We start from the raw sequence: 23,129 nt of genomic DNA, 5'->3' as shown, positions 1-23,129 counted from the left end.
TTTTTGGATGAATATGTTCTATATTTGATTTTGGTGGTCACTGTGGTTCACTGATTTGTCAAAACGTACTGACTACCCAATTAAATGAGTGCATTTATTATAGGTAAATTATACCTCATTAAAGATGGTCGTTTTTTAATTCGGGTCTTCTGACTCAGAGCTCAGTGCTCCTGTCCTCTCTACTCAGGTGATGCCCAGTTGTGGTGTCACTAATCTGGGTCCTGTGGCCTGTAAGGGTTATCCGCATACCCAAAGGGTGTCCAAATTCCATCTGTGCATGAACAAGATCAATCAAGAGAGGCTGTGAGGATGCAAAGCCCTTTTATCCTGATCCTGGCTGGGGCAACAGACTCATCAACTGGCAAAAATCCCATGTGAAAATTTAACTCTCATGCCTGTAAAATCCCAGCACTTTGGGAGGCTGAGGCGGGAAGATCGCTTGAGTCCAGGAGTTTGAGACCAGCCTGGGTAACATAGTGAGACCACGCCTCTAAAAAAAAAAATTTAACTCCATCTATGCCCACTAAGAACAGGGTCAGGCATCATCACAGTTCAGGAGAAGTGACCTTGGTTTATTAATCTGGGGACAGGAAACCTACCCTGTCTCCCTAGAAGCTGAGTTCCCACGACCCCATCACCACTGGATCAGGAAATCGCCCCAGAATCTGCCCTCCTTCTGAGCCTGCAACTGAAGTCGGGAAGACCGAGGGCGATTTAGAACATCCTTCTCCAAGCAATGGAAAGCTTGGAGTAAGACTTACATTGAACAAGTTCTCTGGTGGCCTCTTCCAGTTTGCATACTGCCTCACTAACCTGGCCCAGATTTCTGCCTCCTACCAGGCAATCTTTGGAAAACCATATACCAGTGCTAATTAAGCTGGTTCTAAATGATCAGCAAGCCCAAGAGAGGAGGGAGCCACATCTGGGTGTAGCAAACACAGCTAAGTCTACATGTTCCTCAGATGGCAAAAGCTCATCAAAGGATCTTTAAAGCCTTGGCGTATCCAGTTCTCTTTTGCCTCCTGAAGGCCAAAGGCTCAGAAGCACAGGGCCAGGTGCCGAAGTGGAGGGAACAAGAGTCCCTATGGACTGAGAGCATAAATTCCATCCTAAGGATACTGATCAGCAGGAAGGACTTAAATGATGCCGTCTGTCCTACTGGTTCCTGCCTTGGAAGTGTGAAGGTGCTCTGCCCAGATAAATCCCATAAGCTACCATCCATTTTAGTAGCCTATTTAATCATAAACTGGGGCGGGCTTCTCCAGTGAGTTCCTTCGCCTCTACTGAAAGGGGCCGCAGGGCTGCATGCCTTTGACTCCTTGGTGATTAGACAAGCTCTGTGGCTGTTGCTGGCTTTCAGATTGCCGGTGAAAATTAACTGTACCGTGGGGCATGCAGAATAAACATGAGTTAAAAGGGTGTCCCAAGGAGATCATGTATGAGTAAAAATGCGCTGTGATACGGAAAGAAAGCATCAAAATGTCTCATGTTGCTGGCCGACTCACTCCATCCAGGGTAGAAGTGGTTCCTGCCAGGATATGAGCTTGGAGGTGGGAGGCAGGCTCCTGAAGCCAACTCCACAACCTCCTGCCTCCCGGGGCCACTGGTGAGCAGGTCTAAAACCTTAGACAAGAAGGGCTACGTGTCCTAAAATCCACATCTCTTCCAGATGAACACTTGTTCTCCCCATCTTGTTTTATTTCATTTTACATTTTCTTTCATTGCCAATCCTTGTTTCCTACCCCTACCACCACAGGCAACGCTTCCAATGCACATCTTATTTGTACATACATTTGCAGTCGTATTGGTTTTGTGTGCATGTAGTCTTAGTCTCCGTGAACAGGACTATCACATCAGTTTCTTTCTTTTCTTTTCTTTTTTTTTTTGTGAGACGGACTCTAGCTCTGTTACCAGGCTGGAGTGCAGTGGCACAATCTTGGCTGACTGCAACCTCAGCCTCCCAGGTTCAAATGATTCTCCTGACTCAGCTTCCCGAGTAGCTGGGACTACAGGTGCACACCACCAAGCCCAGCTAATTTTTGTATTTTTAGTAGGGACGGAGTTTCACCATGTTGGCCAGAATGGTCTCATCCTCTTGACCTTGTGATCTGCCAGCCTCGGCCTCCCAAAGTGCTGGGATTACAGCAGTTTCTTAATTCTTCCACTCAGCTATTTCTCAGGTCTGTGTTCTATGAACCTGCTCTGTACTTATCCACAGTGTCATCCAATACGTTGTCGCTGCACACCTCCCAGGGATGGACATTAGTCCCCACCCCATCCATCACACCAGTAAGCATCCTTACATGTGTCTCCTAAGGACCCAGGTAAGAATTCTGTTGGGAACACACCCTCAGAAGCAGAGTTTCTGGGCTGTGGGGCAGGAACACACTTTACTGGATAAGTAGTCCCAGGTGGCTCTCCAGGACTGCCGCACCAGCTGTGCACAAAGGCCACCGCATCTCCATCCACTACCTTTCCAGTTTATTGGTAATCTCCTGAGTGCAGAGTGATGTCTAATTATTGCTTTAGCTTGTGTTTTTCTGATGACTAACTCTGAATATCTCTTCGGTGGCTTGGTGGAGTTTTGGGTCTGCCTGTATACACTGCCTTCCATTCCCTTTGCCCATTTTTTTCTGCTGGGGTTGTCTTTTCACTGGTGATTTACAGGAGTTCCTTGTGCATTCTTGACATTTAATCCTTTGTTTGAAATACCTTCCCCCAGCTCCCACACCTACAGGTAGGCCTTTTGCCAACCACTAAAGCAAATTAAGCATAATAAGAAATGAAGAGGCCGGACACAGTGGCTCACGCCTGTAATCCCAGCACTTTGGGAGGCCGAGGCAGGCGGATCATGAGGTCAGGAGATTGAGACCACGATGAAACCCTGTCTCTACTAAAAAATACAAAAAATTAGCTGGGCACGGTGGTGGGCGCCTGTAGTCCCAGCTACTCAGGAGGCTGAGGCAGGAGAATGGCATAAACCTGGGAGGCAGAGCTTGCAGTGAGCCGAGATCACGTCACTGCACTCCAGCCTGGGTGACAGAGCAAGACTCTGTCTCAAAAAAAAAAAAAAAAAAAAAAAGAAATGAAGAAAAGGGGGGCAAAGGAAGTAAAATAAAATGGGAAGTCAACTGTTGAGTTTTAAACTAATAACACTAAAGTGGAAGATGAAAATCACAGAAAAGGCCATAGTGGCTCACACCGGTAATCCCAGCTCTTTGGGTGGCCGAGGTGGGTGGATCACTAGAGCTCAGGAGTTCGAGACCAGCCTGTGCAACACCAAGAAACCCCGTCTTTACAAAAATACAAAAATTAGCCAGGCGTGGTGGCGCACGCCTGTGGTCCCAGCTACCAGGGAAGCTGAGGTAGGAGGATCACTTGAGCCCAGGAGGCCGAGGCGGCAGTGAGCCCATACTGCACCACTGCACTCCAGCCTGGGTGACAGAGCTAGACTCTGAATCAAAACAAAACAAAAAGAAACAAAAGAAGATCACAGAAGAAAATATTCATAGAACCACAACAACAAAACTAAATAAGACTTTTTGTACCTAAATGTCCAAAATACAAGTTAAATAAACAAGCAGAGCATAAAAAAAGACCAAAACGTTAACATAAATGTCGAGGAAAAAATACTTTTGAAGAGCATTAAAAATCAACACAACTGCATTCTTAAAACTTCACGGTAAAAAGGAAAATAATGCAGAGGTCAGAGAGGTGGAGATTAAAGGGGCGAGGCACACCCATGAGGAAAAACAAAGAACAGCAAAGAAAAAACACAGGGACAGCAGACACCAGGCAAACTGAAGACCGCACCTGAAAACAGAACAAGCCTAAAATGCGGGGAAGAAAAGTAACCAAGAGAAAAAGGCTAATATAAATAGCCTGAGGGTGAGCTGGTAAGGCCTTATCAGCCAGCTCCTGCTCTCCTGGGGTCTGGGGCGATGCAGAGGCTCATGGCAGTGGTGGGGACGCAGAAAGGATCTCAGGTGACCTTTGGGTCCTACATGGGTCCGCCCATCAGGTTGAGACCAGCAAAGAGCCCAGCTAGGACATTCGTACTTGGAGCCACTGATGAGGCCATGGTCAAGAAGCCATGGGCTGGGTGTTCACCTGACTACGGAGATCCTGGGGTATTAAATCCTGAACCCGTACCCTGTGCTGGTCATTCAGCTGGCTACAGAGATGCTGGGGTATTAAATCCTGTACATGCACCACTCCTCCCTTGTGAACCTCCCAGCCTCCCTAGCCTGCTCATTGCCTTCAGGAGAACCCACAAGTGGGAGTAGTGGCCACGTGTGCCAGAGGGCCTGGGGGAACGCTGCGCTGGGAATCTCTTTGGCCACACTTAAGCAGGCAAGGAGACACCCTGTTCCAGCAAGTCCAATGCCACCCAAGAGTACAAAAGGCAACATCGCCAGGATTCACCAGAGACGTCAGCCTGTCATCCTTGCTTGCTGGAGGGAGCAATGACTGTGAGGACTCAGGGACAAGCCCTCTCCAGACCGCCTGCCACGCAAACTCCACCTGGTCATCCACAGTAGCCAGCTGTTGGTGCAATTATTTGATGGGCTATTTCCAGTTCCAATGACTCAGAAAAAAAGAAGAAGAAGAAAAAAAAAGATTTAACTGACAAGAAATCCAGAGTTCCATCATCCTATTTCATCACAAATTAGAAGGCTGAGGAGAAAATCCAGATGAATCATTGCAGAGCGGAAAATATCTGATCTTATCTTGAGGTGAAGAAGGGATATGGGGCTGAGACCTGCCAACTCGAATTCTTCCAGGGGATAGAAATGTCCCCCAGCAATGCCAAAGTTCCCTTGAAACCCAGGTGGGTGCTTGGCAGTTCAGATCCACTTCCCAGAACGATGATCTTGGTGCTGATGCTGCCAGATGCCCTGCCTGGCCCACTCAGCCACAACCCAGTAGTTCCCAGACTTGAGAATTACATCAGTTTTTGTTTCATCATTTTGAATTGGTTTTTAATTGGGTGACAGATGAATGACTGTTGACTGTTTTCCAAAGAAAACATTAAAAAAGAAAACCACCATCTACTATCACCATCATTTCCTAAAAGCATCTTAGCACCAAGAAGACTAAAGGATGGCCGGGCACGGTGGCTCATGCCTGTAATCCCAGCACTTTGGGAGGCCAAGGCGGGCGGATCACTTGAGGTCAGGAGTTTGAGACCAGTCTGGCCAACACACCGAAACCCCGTTTCCACTAAAAATACAAAAATTAGCTGGGTGTGGTGGCAGGTGCCTGTAATCCCAGCTACTCGGGAGACTGAGGCAGGAGAATCACTTGAACCCTGGAAGTGGAGGCTGCAGTGAGCTGAGATCATGCCATTGTACTCTAGCCTGGGTGACAGAGCAAGACTCTGACTCAAAATAAATAAATAAATAACACTAAAGGATGGTCTTTTATAGAGAATGAACTTAAGCTTTATAAAATGCTCATTACTACACATTACTCATTTTTGCAGGACTCAGGAAAATTCATAGTGGGCTGACATTGATGCCTGCTGCCACAACCTGCCTGGGGTCGAATCCCAGCCCCGCAGATCTGTGTTCTGGGGAAACACGTAAGGGGGACTGGGATGGGGTCTAAGCACACTTGTGAAGAAACAATTTATCAGCTTTCACTCAGGCCTGACCCTCTGATCTCCCCGGCTGGGGCTATCTGTCCACTGGGCTGCATGTCATCACATCTTCAACTCCTGTCCCCAGGATTCCCAAGTCCACCACTTCATCAGAACCACCCAAGATGGGGCTTTTACAACTTACAGCTTCCCAGGCCTCACTGCCAGACATCCAGTCTTGTGGCTCCAGGATGGAGTCTCATGGTTTTCCAGATTTAGGCCCCTTGGCCTGAGCTTCCCTCCCCCAGCCACCCAACCCTCTGTCTGGTCAGCAGCAGACATCCTTGCTCAGACTAGATGTGTCAGCCACACGCTGTCAGCACCGGGCCCTGGAAAACAGCTGAGGGCAGGCAAGGAGACACCCTGTTCCAGCAAGCCCCCGGAAAACAGAGCTGAGGGCAGGCAAGGAGACACCCTGTTCCAGCAAGCCCCCGGAAAACAGAGCTGAGGGCAGGGCTGGGGTGCTGGGGACAATCCAGGACTGAATGGCAGGGCCTGGCCCATGAAACTGGAGCAGCACTGGGAGCAGGCTGTGCTGACACCAGGACAAAACAGTGGAGATGGGAGCATGGAGCTGAGGCACTAAGCAGCTCTCCAAGTTCATGGCCCACGTGAAATGCTCAGCAGTGGGGTACAGCCAGGGAAGAACAGGAGAGTGGTCTGTCCTTTCACCAGGAAGGCATCTTATCGTGGGGAAGTCTCTGTGGATACAGCCCTGGCCTTAACAACCCCTACTGGACCTCTGCCATCTCCTGCCACCCTGTCCTTCTTGTGCGCCCAGCTCCATCCTGGTCCACTCATCTGGTTATTTGTTGTCAAGAGTCTCCACCTCATTCCTGTGCCATGCACATGGCCTGAGTGCTCAACATTTGCTGGCTGGACCGAGCGGCGCGCTGGCTGAACCAGGGGCTCCCCGTGACAACAACGTCCAACCCCTGGGGAAACCAGCTGTGGCAGAGAACTGGCATGGTCTCTGCAAGCCACCAACACAGAAAGCTGCCATCTCTGGGCCTACAGGGCACCACCGCCTCCATGCTTTCCAGTGCCAGCTTCTCTCTGCCCTCTCACTTGCTCCAAAGGGAAGACACAGCAATGCTGTGGGTAATTTCACTAGCAGTATCTGAAGACCGGTGTGGAGCCCAAGGGGACTAATTCTGTGGAACTACTAGTGCTGTGAGGTGCTAGGCCCTGCTGTCACACCTGCGGGCTGGCAATGGGAACGGCGATACAGACCTGCAACAAACAAAGTCAGAAGCTCTCATGTCTCTCCCCCAGGCCGGGCCCCACTCCCTGGCCAGCTGTGTGGTCCCAGCCTGCTGGTCACCACCACTGTAAAGGGGATTCCCCCTGGGCCCAGGATTTCGCAGTTGCTTCGGACAGCAAGGACCTGTCCCACCCATCGCAGACTGTGATATAACACAGGACACAACACTGGGAGCTGTCCCCGGGGGAGCGCTGCCCTGAGAGGTGGAGGGACAGAGGGGAGGCATGTGCTCAGGATCAGGGGCCAGGGCTAGAGGCAGCATGCAGGGACGGGCTTGCCTCTGGGTGCTCCCTCCAGACAGTCCGGGCTCCCGGTGGGCTCTGGTCTCCAACCTGAGGGTGTGAACCCTGTACCTCCCCTTCCACCACCACCTAAGCTTTGTAGGATCAGCCTCAGTCCTCAAGCCAAACTTGAAAAATAATGTTTCTGACCCCTCTACAGGGAGATCCCAATTGGAAATGGCAAGAATGAGCACCTCTTTGGGACTTCTTTTAATGTCCCACAGTTTACTCTAATCAGGTCTTAAGGTCATTCAGTCACATCATCTTGCTTTAGGGGGCTTCCTGTGTCCCTGAGATCCCAAAGCTGCTGTATGCCACAGCATTAAGTTTCTTAGCTAACGTCAGGCCCTCACTCCGAACAATGCATTAGAACATCTTAACATATAGACCACGAGAACCAGCTGTGGGAGGGAATACATTTACTTTAGGTATAAAGGTTTACTATTATTAACAAGTTATCACTATTATTTACATGTTTATAAAATGGAAATAAAAATAACATACACATTTGGTGCCAAAAGTGGCACATCCAAACTAATATCAGTACAAAAATAAATTTTCAAGCTACGTGTTTTTAAAATAAAGGTCATTGAAACAGTAAGGGGGAAAACATCTGCATCTGGCATGTGTTGAAACGCAATCATCATCACAGCAAAGCAGCCCTGGGGCAACAAAACCAGTGCCTGCTGGAAGACCCACCCCCGCGGGCTCTTGCAAGACGCCAAGCAAACAAACAAAATAACAAATACGCCAGTTATGTTCCTGAGCTACAGAAGTTTAGGGCGTCTAAACTGTTGTGAATTCCTGCTAAAGAGGAGAGCCTGTGGGATCTGAGCTGATGAACTCTCCTGAGTGCTCAGCTAGTGTGGCACCAGGACCTGGCACTGCACTGAGAAGACGCTAAGCCCACTTGTGAAACAGAAATCCTCAGCTAACACAAAACAGCACACGAGTCCTCTCTGTCAATCACCAATCCCTTGCAAATCTCCTAGCTGCAGACCAACAGGGACAAGGGCTGAGGACAGACAGAAGTCACTGGGTTTGGGAGCCCCTGTGCCCATCAGACATGCCTCTTGGTGGTTTCGGCAGAGATCCCCGATGTTTCGTTCCTTCGTAGATACACACTTGTTCACAAACTTGGCAGCGGACCTCATTGGTTAACACAGCCGTGGCCCCAGCAGGGAAAGCAAAACCAGCCCAGCAAACCATTCCTCTGTCCACCTCACATGGTATTTCAGCCTTCACTTTCCTCCTTGTTTCCCATAGAGCTGGGCCAGGACTGCGTGCCTGCTGGAAGTGGCATGCTGGGTTAGTGAGCGTGCTGAGTGAGTCAACTCCCACTCTGCCCGCTGCAGCACAGAAGGATGTCTGCCCATGCACAGAGTCCTCCAGGATCCCAGCAAGGATGCAAATGCTGTGGGCAGTAGGAAGAAAGGGCTAATGAACAGGCCGCAGCCCCCTTCAGAGCAACCAAACATTCTACAGGAGCTGGTGCCAGCTCACCCCACCTGGAGCCAGGGGCAGCAGCATGGAGGAGAGGACACCAGCAGTCCCTGCAGCTGCGGCTGTGGGCTCCTCTCACTGGTCCTGGACCTTGGCCCTTTTGGCTTTCAGGGACAGGTGCTGCAAGAGAAGAGAAGACACTCCAGTTGGGGTTGATTAGACAAAGAAACCAGACTGCAACGTACTCCCCATATGAATGACCACATCAAATCTTCCATCTGGTCCACACCTTCCCAGTAAATGCTGTTCACGAAATAGCGTGGAAGGAAAAAGCCCAAGTGGCCAATGAAGAAGCAGACCTTAAGTCAGCCGCCAGCAACCCGAGGCCCAAGCCACAGTGGCTGAAGCTGGTTATATAGGGCTCTGCAGAAGCTGTGAAGGCAAGGTTTTCTTTTTGAGACACAGCTCTCCTTCTGCCCCAGTCTAGAGGACAGCACCGCAGCCAGACACCTGTGCTCAGGAGACTGGGCTCAGGCTGGAAGTGACCTCAAATCTCCAGGAAGTTCCTGACAACAATCAAGAAAAAGTATCTTCTCTTTTGGAACAAGGAAGTCAATTTACCAAGCGTCTCAACATGCCAGGTACCCATGGAGTACCTGGCTCAAGGATGGAGATAAAGACACGGCCTCTGCCCACATGGAGGGTACAAGCTTGCTAGGAAGACAGAAAGGACACCTCCTAGTGACACTTTTTTTTTCTCCCAGAAATGTCACTTTCTACCATTATGAATAACATGAAGCACAACATTATAATCATAGGCATCAGATAACAGGATTGGAAGATGAAGTATTTTTTACATTCTAAAGCAAAGCTGAAAGTGGCAGAAATCCTTAAATATGCCTTTGAGGCACAGTGTGTGAATACAAGCTTTTAATGAAAGACGTCCCTCCACTCATCAACTGGAATACACCCGACAGCCCATTACTAATCATCAATAACCAAGAGATCCCTGAGCCGTGCCACCCAACACACAGTGAGCCTCACACGAGAGTGCCCATCCCGCCTGCTCCGGGGCCGGTGTGCCCACTCCTTAGCACATCCATACGGCCTCACAACATCAAGCTGCATCGGCCCCAGAGAGAACTGCAGGCCCTGACAAAATGGAGGGCGTGAATGGAGACACAGCATACCAGCAGGTGTGACGTGAGAGACAACAGAGCGAACGGGACCCAGGTCTAAATGAGCTATGAGAACTCAGACTTTCTATCTGCTTACAGCTGAGGGAGGACCACTACAGACTCTTGCAAAGGCCACGTTAAAGGAGTTTTCCCTAATAATGAAGATATCTCTGAGAATAAGGAAAAATAATTTAAAAGCCAGAAGGCAAATCTCTGAATAGGCCACCCCATTCTTCCCCTGTCTAGCTGTAGGTCTTGCTAAATTTCTCTGAATTCTCTCCTCTCTACACATCACCTGATATAACCCCTACAGCTAATGTTAGACATCCACGGCCTTAGCTTGGGGATGGGAGATGACGCCATTGTGCCTGTGGGGCCATTTTTGGTGCTTGTTTCTGGGAAGAATGTTGAATATAAACAAAGCTGACTCTGAACCATTTCAGGCCTCCACACAGGGTGAGAGCAACATTCCGAAAAACAGCAGTGATGGAAAGTCTCCAAAGGTGCCAGGAACAGAGCTGCAAATGATCTGTGGGCTGTGGATGGTTGCGAGGCGCTGCACTGTGTTCAACAAAGGAACATCTACTGTACATGGACAACTCCTGCAGATCTGGAGGCTCTCTGAGAAATCAATCTGCTTTGGGCAAATTAATAGTAGAAGTGCCCTTGGACTATACAGTTAAGAAATAACGCAAGTTTCTCTGTGGTTTGGGGACCACTGCCATACAATGAGGTTGTTGTACTAGGTGATTTCTTTTTTTTTAGACAGAGTCTGGCTCTGTCGCCCAGGCTGGAGTGCAGTGGTGTGATCTCAGCTCACTGCAGCCTCCACCTCCTGGGTTCAAGTGATTCTCCTGCCTCAGCCTCTCAAGTAGCTGGGATTACAGGCATATGCCACCATGCCCAGCTAATTTTTGTATTTTCAGTAGAGACGGGGTTTCACCATGGTTGGCCAGGCTGGTTTCGAACTCCTGGCCTCATGTGATCCGCCCACCTCAGCCTCTCAAAGTGCTGGGATTACAGGCGTGAGCCACCGTGCTCAGCCACACTAGGTGATTTTGAAAGGTCTGTCACAGCCTCTCTAAAAATACTCTGATGACAGTGGAGGTGATGGGCTTAAAAAAAAAAAGCCATTTGGAGAGAAGAGACAAATGCAGAAATCTGGGCTTGTCATTTTCTTCAAACTTCTGAAGCTATTTGCTCTTTAATTTTGTGGGTTTGACCTAAAGAAACTGGAATTTTGAGCTGAGAAGGGAAAATGACTCAGCTTCTGGGCTAATTCTGTTTCCAAGAGTCTAAATGAATCCAAGACAATTTCAGGCTTATCCTTCTCTGGCTGTCTGCATCTTCTTACTTGAACAGGCACTTTGACCACTGCACCATTCCTCTTTCAACCACTAGTTTACCTTTCTAATCCCTTCTCTTGGACTCCTGAAGTCTGCTGCTTTCCACCTGAGAGGTTTTGAAGGAAAAGACTTTCTTTCACCACGTTTATTCTTATCAACCTAATTCAGCAAAGACAACACACTCTGCATTTTTATCAGTCCCTGCAGGCTGATGTGCTTTCTAGCTGAAATATCTCAATTGGGATGTGTGAAGAACTATAAAGGTGTGACATGGTTTTTGCTTGATTAGATAAAAATTAAATATTATAAAATTTTGAGAGGACAATTTCCCTTGACTTTGCTGGAGTGGGAGAGATGGAGATTCTTCCATTTATAGGGTCACAAATTCAAATGTCTCCAAGAGTGGAGCAGGCAAGTAAGCAAGTGGGGCTGTGGCACCTGGCGATGTCACTGACGGCAGGCAGCCACCCCTAAGCCCGTGATGCCACCACGCGGGAACTCAGGCCTAGTGTTACCAGACTAAACATGTTTTTCAAGATAAAACAGAAATTCATGTTTAATATGAAATCTCCCAATTTTTAAATGTGGCAATCAATTCAAATAATGCTTTGAAAACACTGTGTAGTCCAATTCTGGCCCTCATGGAGAAAAAGGTTTCAGACTTTCCCTTCTGCTGTAAACAACAGTAAACTTGGGCAAAATATGTAAAGCAAGTATTTTTAGGCAACAAACAGCACGGGGCTGTAACCCTTTTTAAAAAGGAGCTGGGCGTGGTGGCTCACACCTGTAATCCCAGCACCTTGGGAGACCCAGGCGGCCAGATCACCTGAGATCAGGAGTTCAAGACCAGCCTGGCCAATATGGCGAAACCCTGTCTATACTAAAAATACAAAAATTAGCCAGGTATGGTGGCGCGCACTTGTAATCCCAGCTATTAGGGAGGTTGAGGCGGGAGAATCACTTGAACCTGGGAAGCAGAGGTTGCAGTGAGCTGAGATTGTGTCACTGCATTCCAGCCAGGATGACAGAGCAAGACTCTGTCTCAAAAGTAAATAAATAAAAATAAAAAAGGAACTGGTGGGCATGGTGGCTCACACCTGTAATCCCAGCAATTTGGGAGACCAAGGCAGGAGGACCACTTGAGCCCAGGTATTCGAGACTAGCCTGGGCAACACAGTGAAACCCCATCCCTAAAAAAAAATTTTTTTAGTTAGCTCAGGCCAGGCCTGCTGGCTCATACCTGTAATCCCAGCACTTTAGGAGGCTCAGGTGGGTGGATCACTTGAGGCCAGGAGTTTGAAACCAGACTGGCCAACATGGTGAAACCATGTCTCTACTAAAAATACAAAAAAGAAAAAAAAAGAAAAAGAAACAAATGAGCCAGGTGTGGTGGCGCACACCTGTAATCCCAGCTACACGGGGCTAAGGCAGGAGAATCGCTTGAATCCAGGGAACGGAGCTTGCAGTGAGCCATGATCGTGCCATTGCACTCCAGCCTGGGCGACAGAGTGAGCCTCTGTCTCAAAAAAAAAAAAAAAAAGAGAAATAGTTTGGAAGAACAAAAGGAGAAAAAGCGATACCTTTTTTTTTTTTCTTATGAGGTTGGGGGATTTTTTTAATTGCACTTCACTATGAATTAAACGCTAGAGTGCTTTCTCAGAATGTTTTGGGGATATGGTAATAGCCTTTCTACCCTATGCACCACTAGGAGGAACACACATAGGGCATTAAATTGGAGAAAAAGAGTACATTGAAAAACATGGAGAGGCTGCTAACAGGTGGCTGGGGCACAGGCTCCGTTCATTCCTACCGTTCCTTGTTGATAAAAGTGTGGAGCCAGTTCCAACAGCCAGGCCGATTCAATAGCAGTCACATCTCTCATGTAATACTTGGAGGTCTGTATAACTTCGTTATAGATAACCCTGAAATCAGAAAGACACATGAGCTAATTTCACCCTCTTGTGATGACAGTCAGGATCCACAGTTAGACATGCTGTTTCCTTTAACAGGTTCTACTCCATGTGCCAGACACTGTGCTAAACACATGCATTTATGTCACTCATCAAAGCCTCAAGACCTAAGTGCTGGGTAATGGTGTGTCCATTTTTCAGATGAGACTCTAAATCCTAAATGACTTCTGGGACATCTCAGTTATCCGCGAAGGACCTTTCTGGATCCTGCATCTGCATTTACAGAACTCTGAACTGAGCCTAATGACTTTATTAGAAAATGCAGAAATAGAGGCAAAGGTTTGCCTGATTCTGAAAGAGGCTGGGAACTGACTGTAAAGAGACACAAAGAATTTCTAAAATGATAAAAACATCGTATAACTTATGTGGGTCCAGGTTACATGTATACACATTTGTCAAAACTCATCTTGCATTGTAAATAAATTATACCTTTATTTAAGGAAAAAAATGTTTCTGAGGCTCAGGTAATAGACAACCAAAGAGCCAAGAGCATAATATCCAGTCCCCAGATTTTAGGTGTGCATATGAGTAGATACTAGTTTCCGAAACATCCCAAGTGCTGATTCAGGGCTTCCTGCGTAACTATAAACACACCAGCCACACTGCGGTTCCCTACTCCTCAAAAACCAGTCAATGAATCTCAGCTGACGAAAGGAAAAAGGAGGACCCCCTACAAAGAGGCCGTGATGGGGGAGCCCTTTCTTTGCCACCTGAACGGAATGGCACTGCTTCAGGCTGGCTCTATTTCCCCAACCTTTCTTTGCCCTTCAGAGCTCCTTAGGAATGAAGCAAGAAAAAGAAAAGCCTTTCTCTTTTAAGCAACTCCCAAATTTAACCACCCAAAAGTCAGCAAAAAAAGGATCTAAAACTGAGGTTTTGCATCTCTCTTGATTTAAAAAAGTAATTTTTTTTTAAAGGCTGGGTCTCGCTCTGTCACCCAGGCTGGAGTGTAGTGGTGCAATCATGGCTCACTGAAGCCTCAACCTCCGGGCTCAAGCGATCCTCCTGTCTCAGTCTCCTGAGCAGCTAGTACTGCAGCCATGTGCCACCATGCCTGGCTAATTTTTTTTTTTTTTTTTTTTTTGAGAGTTGAGGTCTGGCTATGGTGCCCAGGCTGGTACTGAACTCCCGACCTCAAGCAATCCTCTGGCCTCAGCCTCCCAAAGTGCTGAAATTACAGGTGTGGGCACTCTTCAAATTCTCCTGCACACATGAGTGTGCATATCCTGGCCACATTAGTGTAGTCACTGGATAACATTTCTAAACCCAGAACTGACCAAGGTGCTCTCAACCTAAGAAACTTCAAGGTCTGCACTGGCTACAGGATAAATCTGATTCCTTGGTCTAGGGAAACAGAACTCAAACTTTACTGCCCAACAGAAACATCTGGAGGGCTTGTTAAAATGGAGTCCTGGGCCCTAGTCCAGTTTCTGACTGAATGGAACTTGGCATGGCCTGAGAAGCTGCATTTCATACAAGTTTCCAGGTGATACTGATGCTGGGCTGGAGACCATACTTTGAAAGCTGCAGTTCTAGGGTACAAAGTGTTTGACCACAGACCTTCTTGCCTTCAAATCTACCGCTATCTTCTCTCTCCCTCTCTTCACACACGCCCCACCCTTTTTCCCAGGGCCTCTCCATCTTCCAACTGGAGAAGGACAAATTGTTGTTGTCTTTAAAATTTCCAACCTGGGCAGGGTACAGTGGCTCATGCCTGTGATCCCAGCACTCTGGGAGGCCAAGGCAGGCGGATCACCTGAGGTCAGGAGTTTGAGACCAGCCTGGTCAACATGGCAAAACCCTGTCTCTACTAAAAATACAAAAATTAGTTGGGCATGGTGGCACACACCTGTAATCCCAGCTGCTCAGGAGGCTGAGGCAGGAGAATCACTTGAATCCCGGAAGTGGAGGTTAAAGTGAGCCAAGATTACACCACTGTACTCCAGCCTGGGCAACAGAGTGCGACTGTCTCAAAAAAGCAAAATCTAATCCATGGTTGATCAGTACTTTTAATCAATATTTTTTATTGGTAAAATACAATATAAATGAATTCTAGAAAAATGAAATTGTAAACAAGAAAAATGTTAAGTCCCCAATTTTTATTATTAAATTGGACAAATCTAAACTATTGAAATGCCATAAAGATGTCTAAAGACAAACCTAAACTTAACCATTGAAATACTATAAAGATGACTCTAGACTTCTGTGCTTACCTCTTTCTTCCCAGGCAGTGTTACAAAGCAGCACCATTTCACAGGCCACTCATACTAATGATTACCCATTTTCCAAACGCAAGAGGCTCCTTTATGTTCCATGGCTCTGGCCCTGCTACTTCTCTACATGGAATGTCCTCTGGGTCCTTTCTGCCTGAACACTCTTGTTTCCAGGTTCAGGTGAATGTTACCTCCTCCAAGAAGCCTTTCCTGATTCTCACTGGCACATGATGTGCCAAGCCCAGCACTTCATCCACGCCACTAGTAAAGCCCTTCCTCCAAGGTAGCTGACTCTGTGTCTGTCTCTATGTCAAAACTGTGGGCTGGGGCCGGGTGCGGTCGCTCACACCTGTAATCCCAGCACTTGGGGAGGCCGAGGTGGGTGGATCACCTGAGGTCAGGAGTTGGAGACCAGCCTGGCCAACACAGTGAAACCCCATCTCTACTAAAAATACAAAAATTAGCCAGGTGTGATTGCACATATCTATAGTCTCAGTTACTCAGGTGGCTGAGGCAGGAGAATCACTTGAACCTGGGAGGCAGAGGTTGCAGTGAGCCAAGACAGCACCACTGCACTCCAGTCTGAGCAACAGAATGAAACTCTGTCTCAAAAAAAAAACAAAAAAAAAAAAAACCGTGAACTGGGATCCCAATTCATCTCTGCATAGCTGTGCCTCGTGCAGGGCTAAGCATCTAGTCAGTGGGTGAAAATGAACGTTTGCTTAGTGGATGAGTGAGTAGACAAATATCACTGGTTGCTTAAGGAGATCTTTGCTAGAGCAGAAATTCTTTTTTTTTTTTTTTTTTTTTGGAGTCTTGCTCTGTCACCCAGGCTAGAGTGCAGTGGTGTGATCTTGGCTCACTGCAACCACTGCCTTCCAGGTTCAAGCGATTCTCCTGCCTCAGCCTCCCGAGCAGCTGGGATTACAGGCGTGCCCATCATGACCGGCTAATTTTTGTATTTGTAGTAGAGATGACGTTTCACCATGTTGGCCAGGATGGTCTTGAACTCCTGACCTCAGGTGATCTGCCCGCATTGGCCTCCCAAAGTGCTGGGATTACAGGCATGAGCCACCACAACTGGCCCAGAGCAGAAATTCTAGAGGCAATGTCAAGAAACACGTACAGGAGAAAACCAAGAACATGGCCCTGCTCAAAGCAGGCACAGGCTAAGCAGCAGGACATGCTTACCAGCGAGGCGGTTTCTCTGCATAAAGGACTGACGCAGGGTGTATGTGCAGCTCATGGTCATCACGGATGGTCCTTGGAACATAGAAGAATTTTGTCTGAAGCACATTTTAAATACTTATAGCAAGACTTTCCCACAGATATTTGTAATATTACCAAAAAAAGCATGCAGACTGAACTTGTCACAAGCAAAACAATTATCTCCATCTTCTCTTATAACCTTTCTCGATCGCTCCCCGGCTGCCACCCCAGAAGTCAACAATAAACCATGTGGAAAAGAGAAGAGGAGAAAAGCAACATCTGGACACTTAGAGAAAACATTTAGGAATAAAATGCTCTGCCTATGTTTATGTGTATCTTCTGCAGGTGCTCTTTCAAAACAATTTCCTTTGGAATGGAAATAATACATGCGATTTCTTCTATAATCTAAAAAGCAAAGTTAAATACTAAAGATAATGACTATAGGGGGACGTAATGATAATGAAAAAAGAAAGCTCACAGCCGGGCGCGGTGGCTCATTACTGTAATCTCAGCACTTTGGGAGGCCAAGGTGGGCAGATCACCTGAGGTCGGGAGTTCAAAACCAGCCTGGCCAACATGGAGAAACCCTGTCTCTACTAAAAATACAAAATTAGCTGGGTGTGGTGGCGCATGCCTGTAATACCAGCTACTCGGGAGGAGGCAGGAGAATCACTTGAAGCTGGGAGGCAAAGGCTGCAATGAGCCGAGATCACCCCATTGCACTCTAGCCTGGGCAATAAGAGCAAAACTCCATCTCAAAAAAAAAAAAAAAGAAAGCTCAATACTGGACTATTAATTTCTCTGAAATAGTACTTCCAATTCCAATTCAGTAGAATGATCTGTTTCTTGGGGGAAGCGCTTCAAGTGCTGTGAGAGCGCCTCGTCGGCGCTGTAATAAAGCCAGTGTCCTGGGGTCCCAGGCTGTCCTACCAGGTGGTGGTGAGCTGATCAACACTAAATGTTGTCTCAAAGGAATGACTAGCCTGGAACCTCTTAGGTAGCCCACATTGTTGCTGAGGACACTGATAAAAGGATTTTCTAAACACTAGTCGAAATTGCTAACTCTCCAGGAGAGTGGGAGCACTCAAGATGACAAGCTGGCAGCACTCCTTGGGAAGATCTTGGGCCACTGCGGGGGTCACCTCCACACGGACGAGTTGCCTCAAATACAGACAACTCAGGGTGGGGAGGTGAGCTCATACAATGGGCAACTGAATCATGATACTGACAGGCTACAACATGCCTGGAGTAACAAAGAGAACAGACTAGAGATCAATGTAAAGTGCTATCCTGCAGTTCAAACAGTCAGCTACTAGGATACTAAATGGAGCAGATCCGGCTGCCAAAATTAAAAAAGGCTCAGTGCAATTCTGGACTCATTAACAGGAGCCCAGGACAAGGAATCTCTTGGCTGACCTCAAGATAACAGGGCAGTAATATTTTCTGAGGGAAAAAAAATTAATGACAAAATAACACATAGGAAGAAGAGCTGGGGAGAAATTCTTTGGAGTGTGCTCTTATTAAAGAACAGAAAATGATAATAGCTATACTTTAAACAGGCTACAGTGAGGTTATGAAACTAAAATGAGCCAAAAGACAGACTAAAAGTAACAATTCAAAGCACTGGAATGATTAGTCTGGAGAAAGGAAAGCGAAGCTATGCTGAATTTTCACTGCATTTGAACATACTAAAGACCATTAGGAAGGCATCAACGATCAATGGTTTTCTGTGCCTAGAAAACGGAACTGGAAGAATCAGGTTATGTAGCAGGAGGCACACCAAGCACATGAGAAACACCTGGCTACCTCCAAAGACACCAGACGTGGCCACACTGTACCAGGGTGGGTGGGGACTTCAGTCCTGCAGATCGCTGAAGACATAATAAACTAGCCAACTGTAAAAGTAACTTATCTGGGAAAGATTACTTTTAATGGTTTCTTCAGGTCATGTTATTCTATCATTAGAATTGAATTATTACCAGCCTCAAGATGTAAAATTGTCATCCTTCTAAAACATACAACATATAGATGAGCTGAACGTGTGAGAATCATTTTTAGAAAGTCAAGATATTTTGCTTAAAGCTATGTCGCTAACCTCAACTCAGTTTTGGAAGGAGACATGGTAGAAATTAAAAATAATTATGTAACTACTATCTCTGCACAGCTTTCTGTGGGGTCTGGGTCATTTGTAAGACTGTTCCTTTAACAAATGACTTCACCAAATATCGTGTTACCTATAAGCTCCAGTAGAATGAAACCTCGCTGCATTGGCGAAGAAGCCGGAGACAATGCACCTCAGAACCGGATCCGGATCACCTACACAGGCAGCCAACAGACAGGCGGGTGAGACCCTTGCCTGCCCTATGCTCCGTGTGCTCTAAGGCACAGGATTCACTCCCAGCACCACCCCAGGCTGCTTCAAGCCACCTCAAAACCCTCTCCCGAACTGGCTCCAGCCCTGCCCTTCTGGCACTGTCTAAGGAGGTCCCACTCCCCACAACCACTGCTAAGAACTATGCTGGTCTGCTCCTTGAACCTGGGACCCCTCCAACCTCCCTGAAGCCACACATGGCTGGACCATGGCTGGGCACCAGAACCTAAGAGTGCTGCTCTGCAGGCTGGTCAGTGACCTCAGAACTCCTTCGTAAGAGAGTGTGATATGGCAATGACGCTCTTTCTATAAAACACGAACTGGAAATACTACACAACGTGACTTCTGTGGTTGTGAGCTAGTGTTTGAAAATTGAAGTAATTCTTCAATTTTTTCAAATGTTCTATTTTAACTGTTGTTTCTATTGCTACAGCTAACATCTTCCATGAATAAAGCTTCCCCACTATTAGATGATGTCCATGGGATACATTCCAAATTGTTGTGCAAAAGGCTAATGTTATTTTTATGGTTAATGACATACCATATCTCATCAATTTTAAGACTCTCTCTTTTTCTAACTTTAATTCATTGAAATTAGGATAGCATTTTACAATTATAACTGGCAGCATTTTTTTTCCCTTAGTGATACATAAAATGATGTTTCTTACACATGATGGTATCTTAGAGCCAATGGAATACAGCATGTTGGTAAGTAAGTTCCCTAACGGTGGTACTATTTCCAAAGCCATCAACAATATATAAAAATGGCAGTTTCACTGCATTCTTACTAGCAGTGTTTTGGCAAAAAGGGTTACCTTCTTTTATGTTACATTTATTTGATTACTATTGGTATATTTCTTCTTTTGTGAATTTTTTGTTCTAATCCTTAGCCCATTTTATCAACCCGAAAATTGTTTTTTCCTAAATATATTAAATAATTCTATAATAAAGTTTTTAATTTTTATCTCATGACTGCTGAAAGTATCTTTCACTAATTGCTTTCTATTTTTTGACACTTAGATGTTTTAAATTTGCATGTAATTTATTTAGTCTTCATGATTTTCTGTATTGTTCCTAAGCACTAAGTTGATAAATCTCAAATCTACATGTATAACCATGATCTAATCCGATGCCCAGTCTCTTCTCTCCTATTGTCCATAAGAAATTTCCATGTAAAATATGCACTCTAATCAGGGGTGATACCACTTCCAAAGGGGTGAAAACTGGTTCTTGGAGGCAGGGGAAGGGAAGTATCTTAGATACTACAATGGCCTGTGGCCCTCCAAAGCTCAATCTTAACCCTACAAAATCTTATTCCTTAGTATTTAAGTATTTAATTTCTCAGGCTGGGTAGAATTTAAATTTAACTTTTCTCCTGGGCAGGGGTCTGATAATGAAACACAGGTGAAGACCACCAATTGCTAAAATAAGGCTGTCATCTACCTGCTGGGTGACAGGCATTTGACCAGCTGCTCTCCAATTGGGTGCTCCTTGTAAGCTTCCTGTTTCTATCAATAACTCCAACATGGCTCAATGGCCCAGGTTTCAACTCTTCCCTCTCTTGTGAGCATATTCACCCATCAAATATTCTCTGAGCGTCTAATACACTCCTCACTCCAAGCACTTGTCTCCAGTCCTCCGTCCCTAGAGTGCTCTTTGCCACCATTTTCTAATTCAACCAGACCCCACAGCGTGACCGGACTCCCACCACACCTCAAGGAAGCTGCAGGACTTCCCAAGCCAGCCCTCTCTGGATTCCTTCTTCCTGGCATTCCTTCCACATTTTCCAGCACATCTTCTATGATTACTAAAGTATCTACTACTTTAACTTCTAAGAGGACTGAAGACAAAGTCTGAATACTTTGTCTATTCGTATGAATCTCTCCTTTCATTGCACTGTTCCCTTAGAGTAAAGGCCAAGACTCAGTCATTGTTTAATCACTTACTCTTAGTATAAAGACAAAATAAGACTGAAATGGAACCACCTGGGCTCAAGTTCTGACTCCACCATACCCTCACTGTGTTACTTCAGCAAGTTATATTTTACCTCTTAGCCATGCTTTTCTCACCTATAAGATGGGGAAAAGAGCACACATTTCACAGCGCTGTTGTGAGCGTTAAATTAATAAACACATGGAACACTCAAGCGCTGCCTGGCCACTTATAAGCACTCAGGAAATGTTACCAAGTACTAATGGTGCTGAGGATGTGGCTGAGTACCTGGCACACAGCAGGCTTTCAAGCTGACTGCTGAGGCAGGTGTGTCACTTCCTTAAAAGCATAGACTTCTGAACCACATACAGGTCTGGCTCTCCTCCTTACCAGCTGCTTTGTCCCGAATTTAATCTAACTTCTCCCTAGGATCTTATGACTAATTGTAAAATGAGGATAATATTGCCAACACCTCACAGAGTGGGAGATTGAGCAAGAGAATATTTGGAGAATCCCTGCCACAGTGTAACCTACCGTGTCCCTGATTAACAGTAGTCACTGTCACTGCTAGAGGCCACAGACTATGTCTTACATAGTACTTTATAGTACTTTTCTGTCTTACCCTTAGTGACTGCATAGGCTAAACACCTAGCACTTGCTCTAATAATACTTGTCGTTGAAAATAAAATTTAATTTTTATGTAATAGCTACTAATATCATCAACCAAAAAGTAATTTTTCTTGCAAAGGCTACATGGGAAAATCAATGACAGGATGTGCTGATGTGACTGTTAATGATTCTTAAGTATTGTCATGGGCTATGAAATTCCCTTAGTAAGAATGCCCATCAGAAAGAAAAATGGACCTCCTTGGAAAAAATATGTAACTTGACCTTTAGATTTTCATAGATGTAGGCAACTCAAAATATAAAACCCAGTGTTGTTACAGAGTACGCCACGCTGCCTCGCACCAGCCCAGCATGAAAACTTTAGGAAGACAACTCAACAGAATGAAGCAAGGGAAGTCACCAGCTGGGGCAGTTTCTTCTCACCTTCACTAGACTTCTTGGGCACTTGAAACTTGACAAGAAGCTTTTTCAATTGTTCTCTTACAGTCGCAGCTCTGACAAGACCCTTGTAATTCAGGAAATGTTCCTGACACCATTGAGAGTTCTTATTGTGCTACAGAACAACCCAGAAAGAGGGAGTTAGAAAACAGACGTGTTCTCGACTAAGTCTATGTTGTAAAGATCATTCTTCTCTCTTCCCCCATGTGCTGTTCAATGGCATGAGATCTAAAGATTGGAACTGGCCCATTTTTGCCCCATCTCTCAAAACAGATGTTAACAACCTTGCACACATCTGACTGCTCTGCAACCTCACTCTTTGCACTAAAGGGCAAATGAGAACTTAATGACACGTAGAGATGGTTTCGATCTTAAATACCTTCATTAGATGTAAACTATCAGAAAGAACCAGTTATCCATGCGGTTCTTTGTAAATCAATTTTTCTTCTTTGGCATGCTTGAATTTATCACTTTATTATACTAGAGGCCAACAATATGACACTTGCCAATGTAGAAATAATTTACAAATTACTATTATTTGTCCCCAAAGCATGATTTTTCTATCAATAGTATTCAATTTTTTCTGTATTCATAAGTATGATCATTATGTCTTAGAGTAAATTATTGCTGTGGAAATGTACCTCTGAAATTATATTGTAAGTTAAAGTGCTTTTAAAAAGAAAATGTAATTAAAGATATTCCAAGAAGGCAACCAAAGAATAATACAATGTAGACCTATACCCACTTTCTACTGGTAGAGAAAGCTTCAGATTGCAGATGATACATTGTGCCTGTACAAATGAATTTTAACTGATTTAAGCCGTAAGTCTCAGTAAGAAGTGAATTTCTTTTTTCTGAAAACGTTTCACCAACTGAATCATCTAAAATCACTGGTAAACAAAAATTTAGTATTTCTTCATTCTAAAAGAGTAAGAAATGAATATTAAAAATCTGAAATACTATACCCTTTCTTTTATGTAAGGTTTCTTTTTTTATCATTTTCATCACCTTTATTAATAATTTTTTATGAGAACTTTAAGCTGTATTATTTGCTTAGTTTTAGAGAATATTAACAATAAAAAATTAACATCACTTATAGCTAAATATGGGTGGGATATGTGAATATGCACAGATCTCAACTAAATGTCTTCTCATGGCATCTGGCATAGCTTTGAAGAGTCAACCCAGGACTACAAGTTGCTCTCAGAAAATGTAA

At 45.6% G+C, this 23,129-nt stretch overlaps 1 protein-coding gene across 2 annotated transcripts in view; it reads right to left on the bottom strand.

The window, feature by feature from the left end:
* Positions 1 to 7,588: 7,588 nt before the first annotated feature.
* The window catches only part of DHX35 (DEAH-box helicase 35), a 79,916-nt gene continuing 64,375 nt past the window's right edge, over positions 7,589 to 23,129 (bottom strand). The window contains exons 18-23 of one of the 2 annotated variants that reach the window (XR_004431232.1): positions 21,899 to 22,028; positions 18,780 to 18,861; positions 16,528 to 16,599; positions 12,964 to 13,075; positions 8,695 to 8,809; positions 7,589 to 8,600 (exon numbers count right to left, since the gene is read on the bottom strand). Coding sequence is in view for 1 of the 2 variants with exons in the window: in XM_033186418.1 (XP_033042309.1) it covers positions 8,765 to 8,809; positions 12,964 to 13,075; positions 16,528 to 16,599; positions 18,780 to 18,861; positions 21,899 to 22,028 (441 nt within the window). In the remaining variant the exon portion in view is untranslated. Of the gene's footprint in view, positions 8,810 to 12,963; positions 13,076 to 16,527; positions 16,600 to 18,779; positions 18,862 to 21,898; positions 22,029 to 23,129 lie in introns of both variants that reach the window. The other variant, XM_033186418.1, reaches the window with a different exon arrangement.

Source organism: Trachypithecus francoisi, unplaced genomic scaffold (genome assembly GCF_009764315.1).
Source record: "Trachypithecus francoisi isolate TF-2019V2 unplaced genomic scaffold, Tfra_2.0 Lachesis_group21, whole genome shotgun sequence".
Classification (NCBI taxonomy): Eukaryota; Metazoa; Chordata; class Mammalia; order Primates; family Cercopithecidae; genus Trachypithecus; species Trachypithecus francoisi.
The sequence above is the reverse complement of the archived record's forward strand: the minus strand, read 5'-3'. Positions and strand labels throughout refer to the sequence as shown.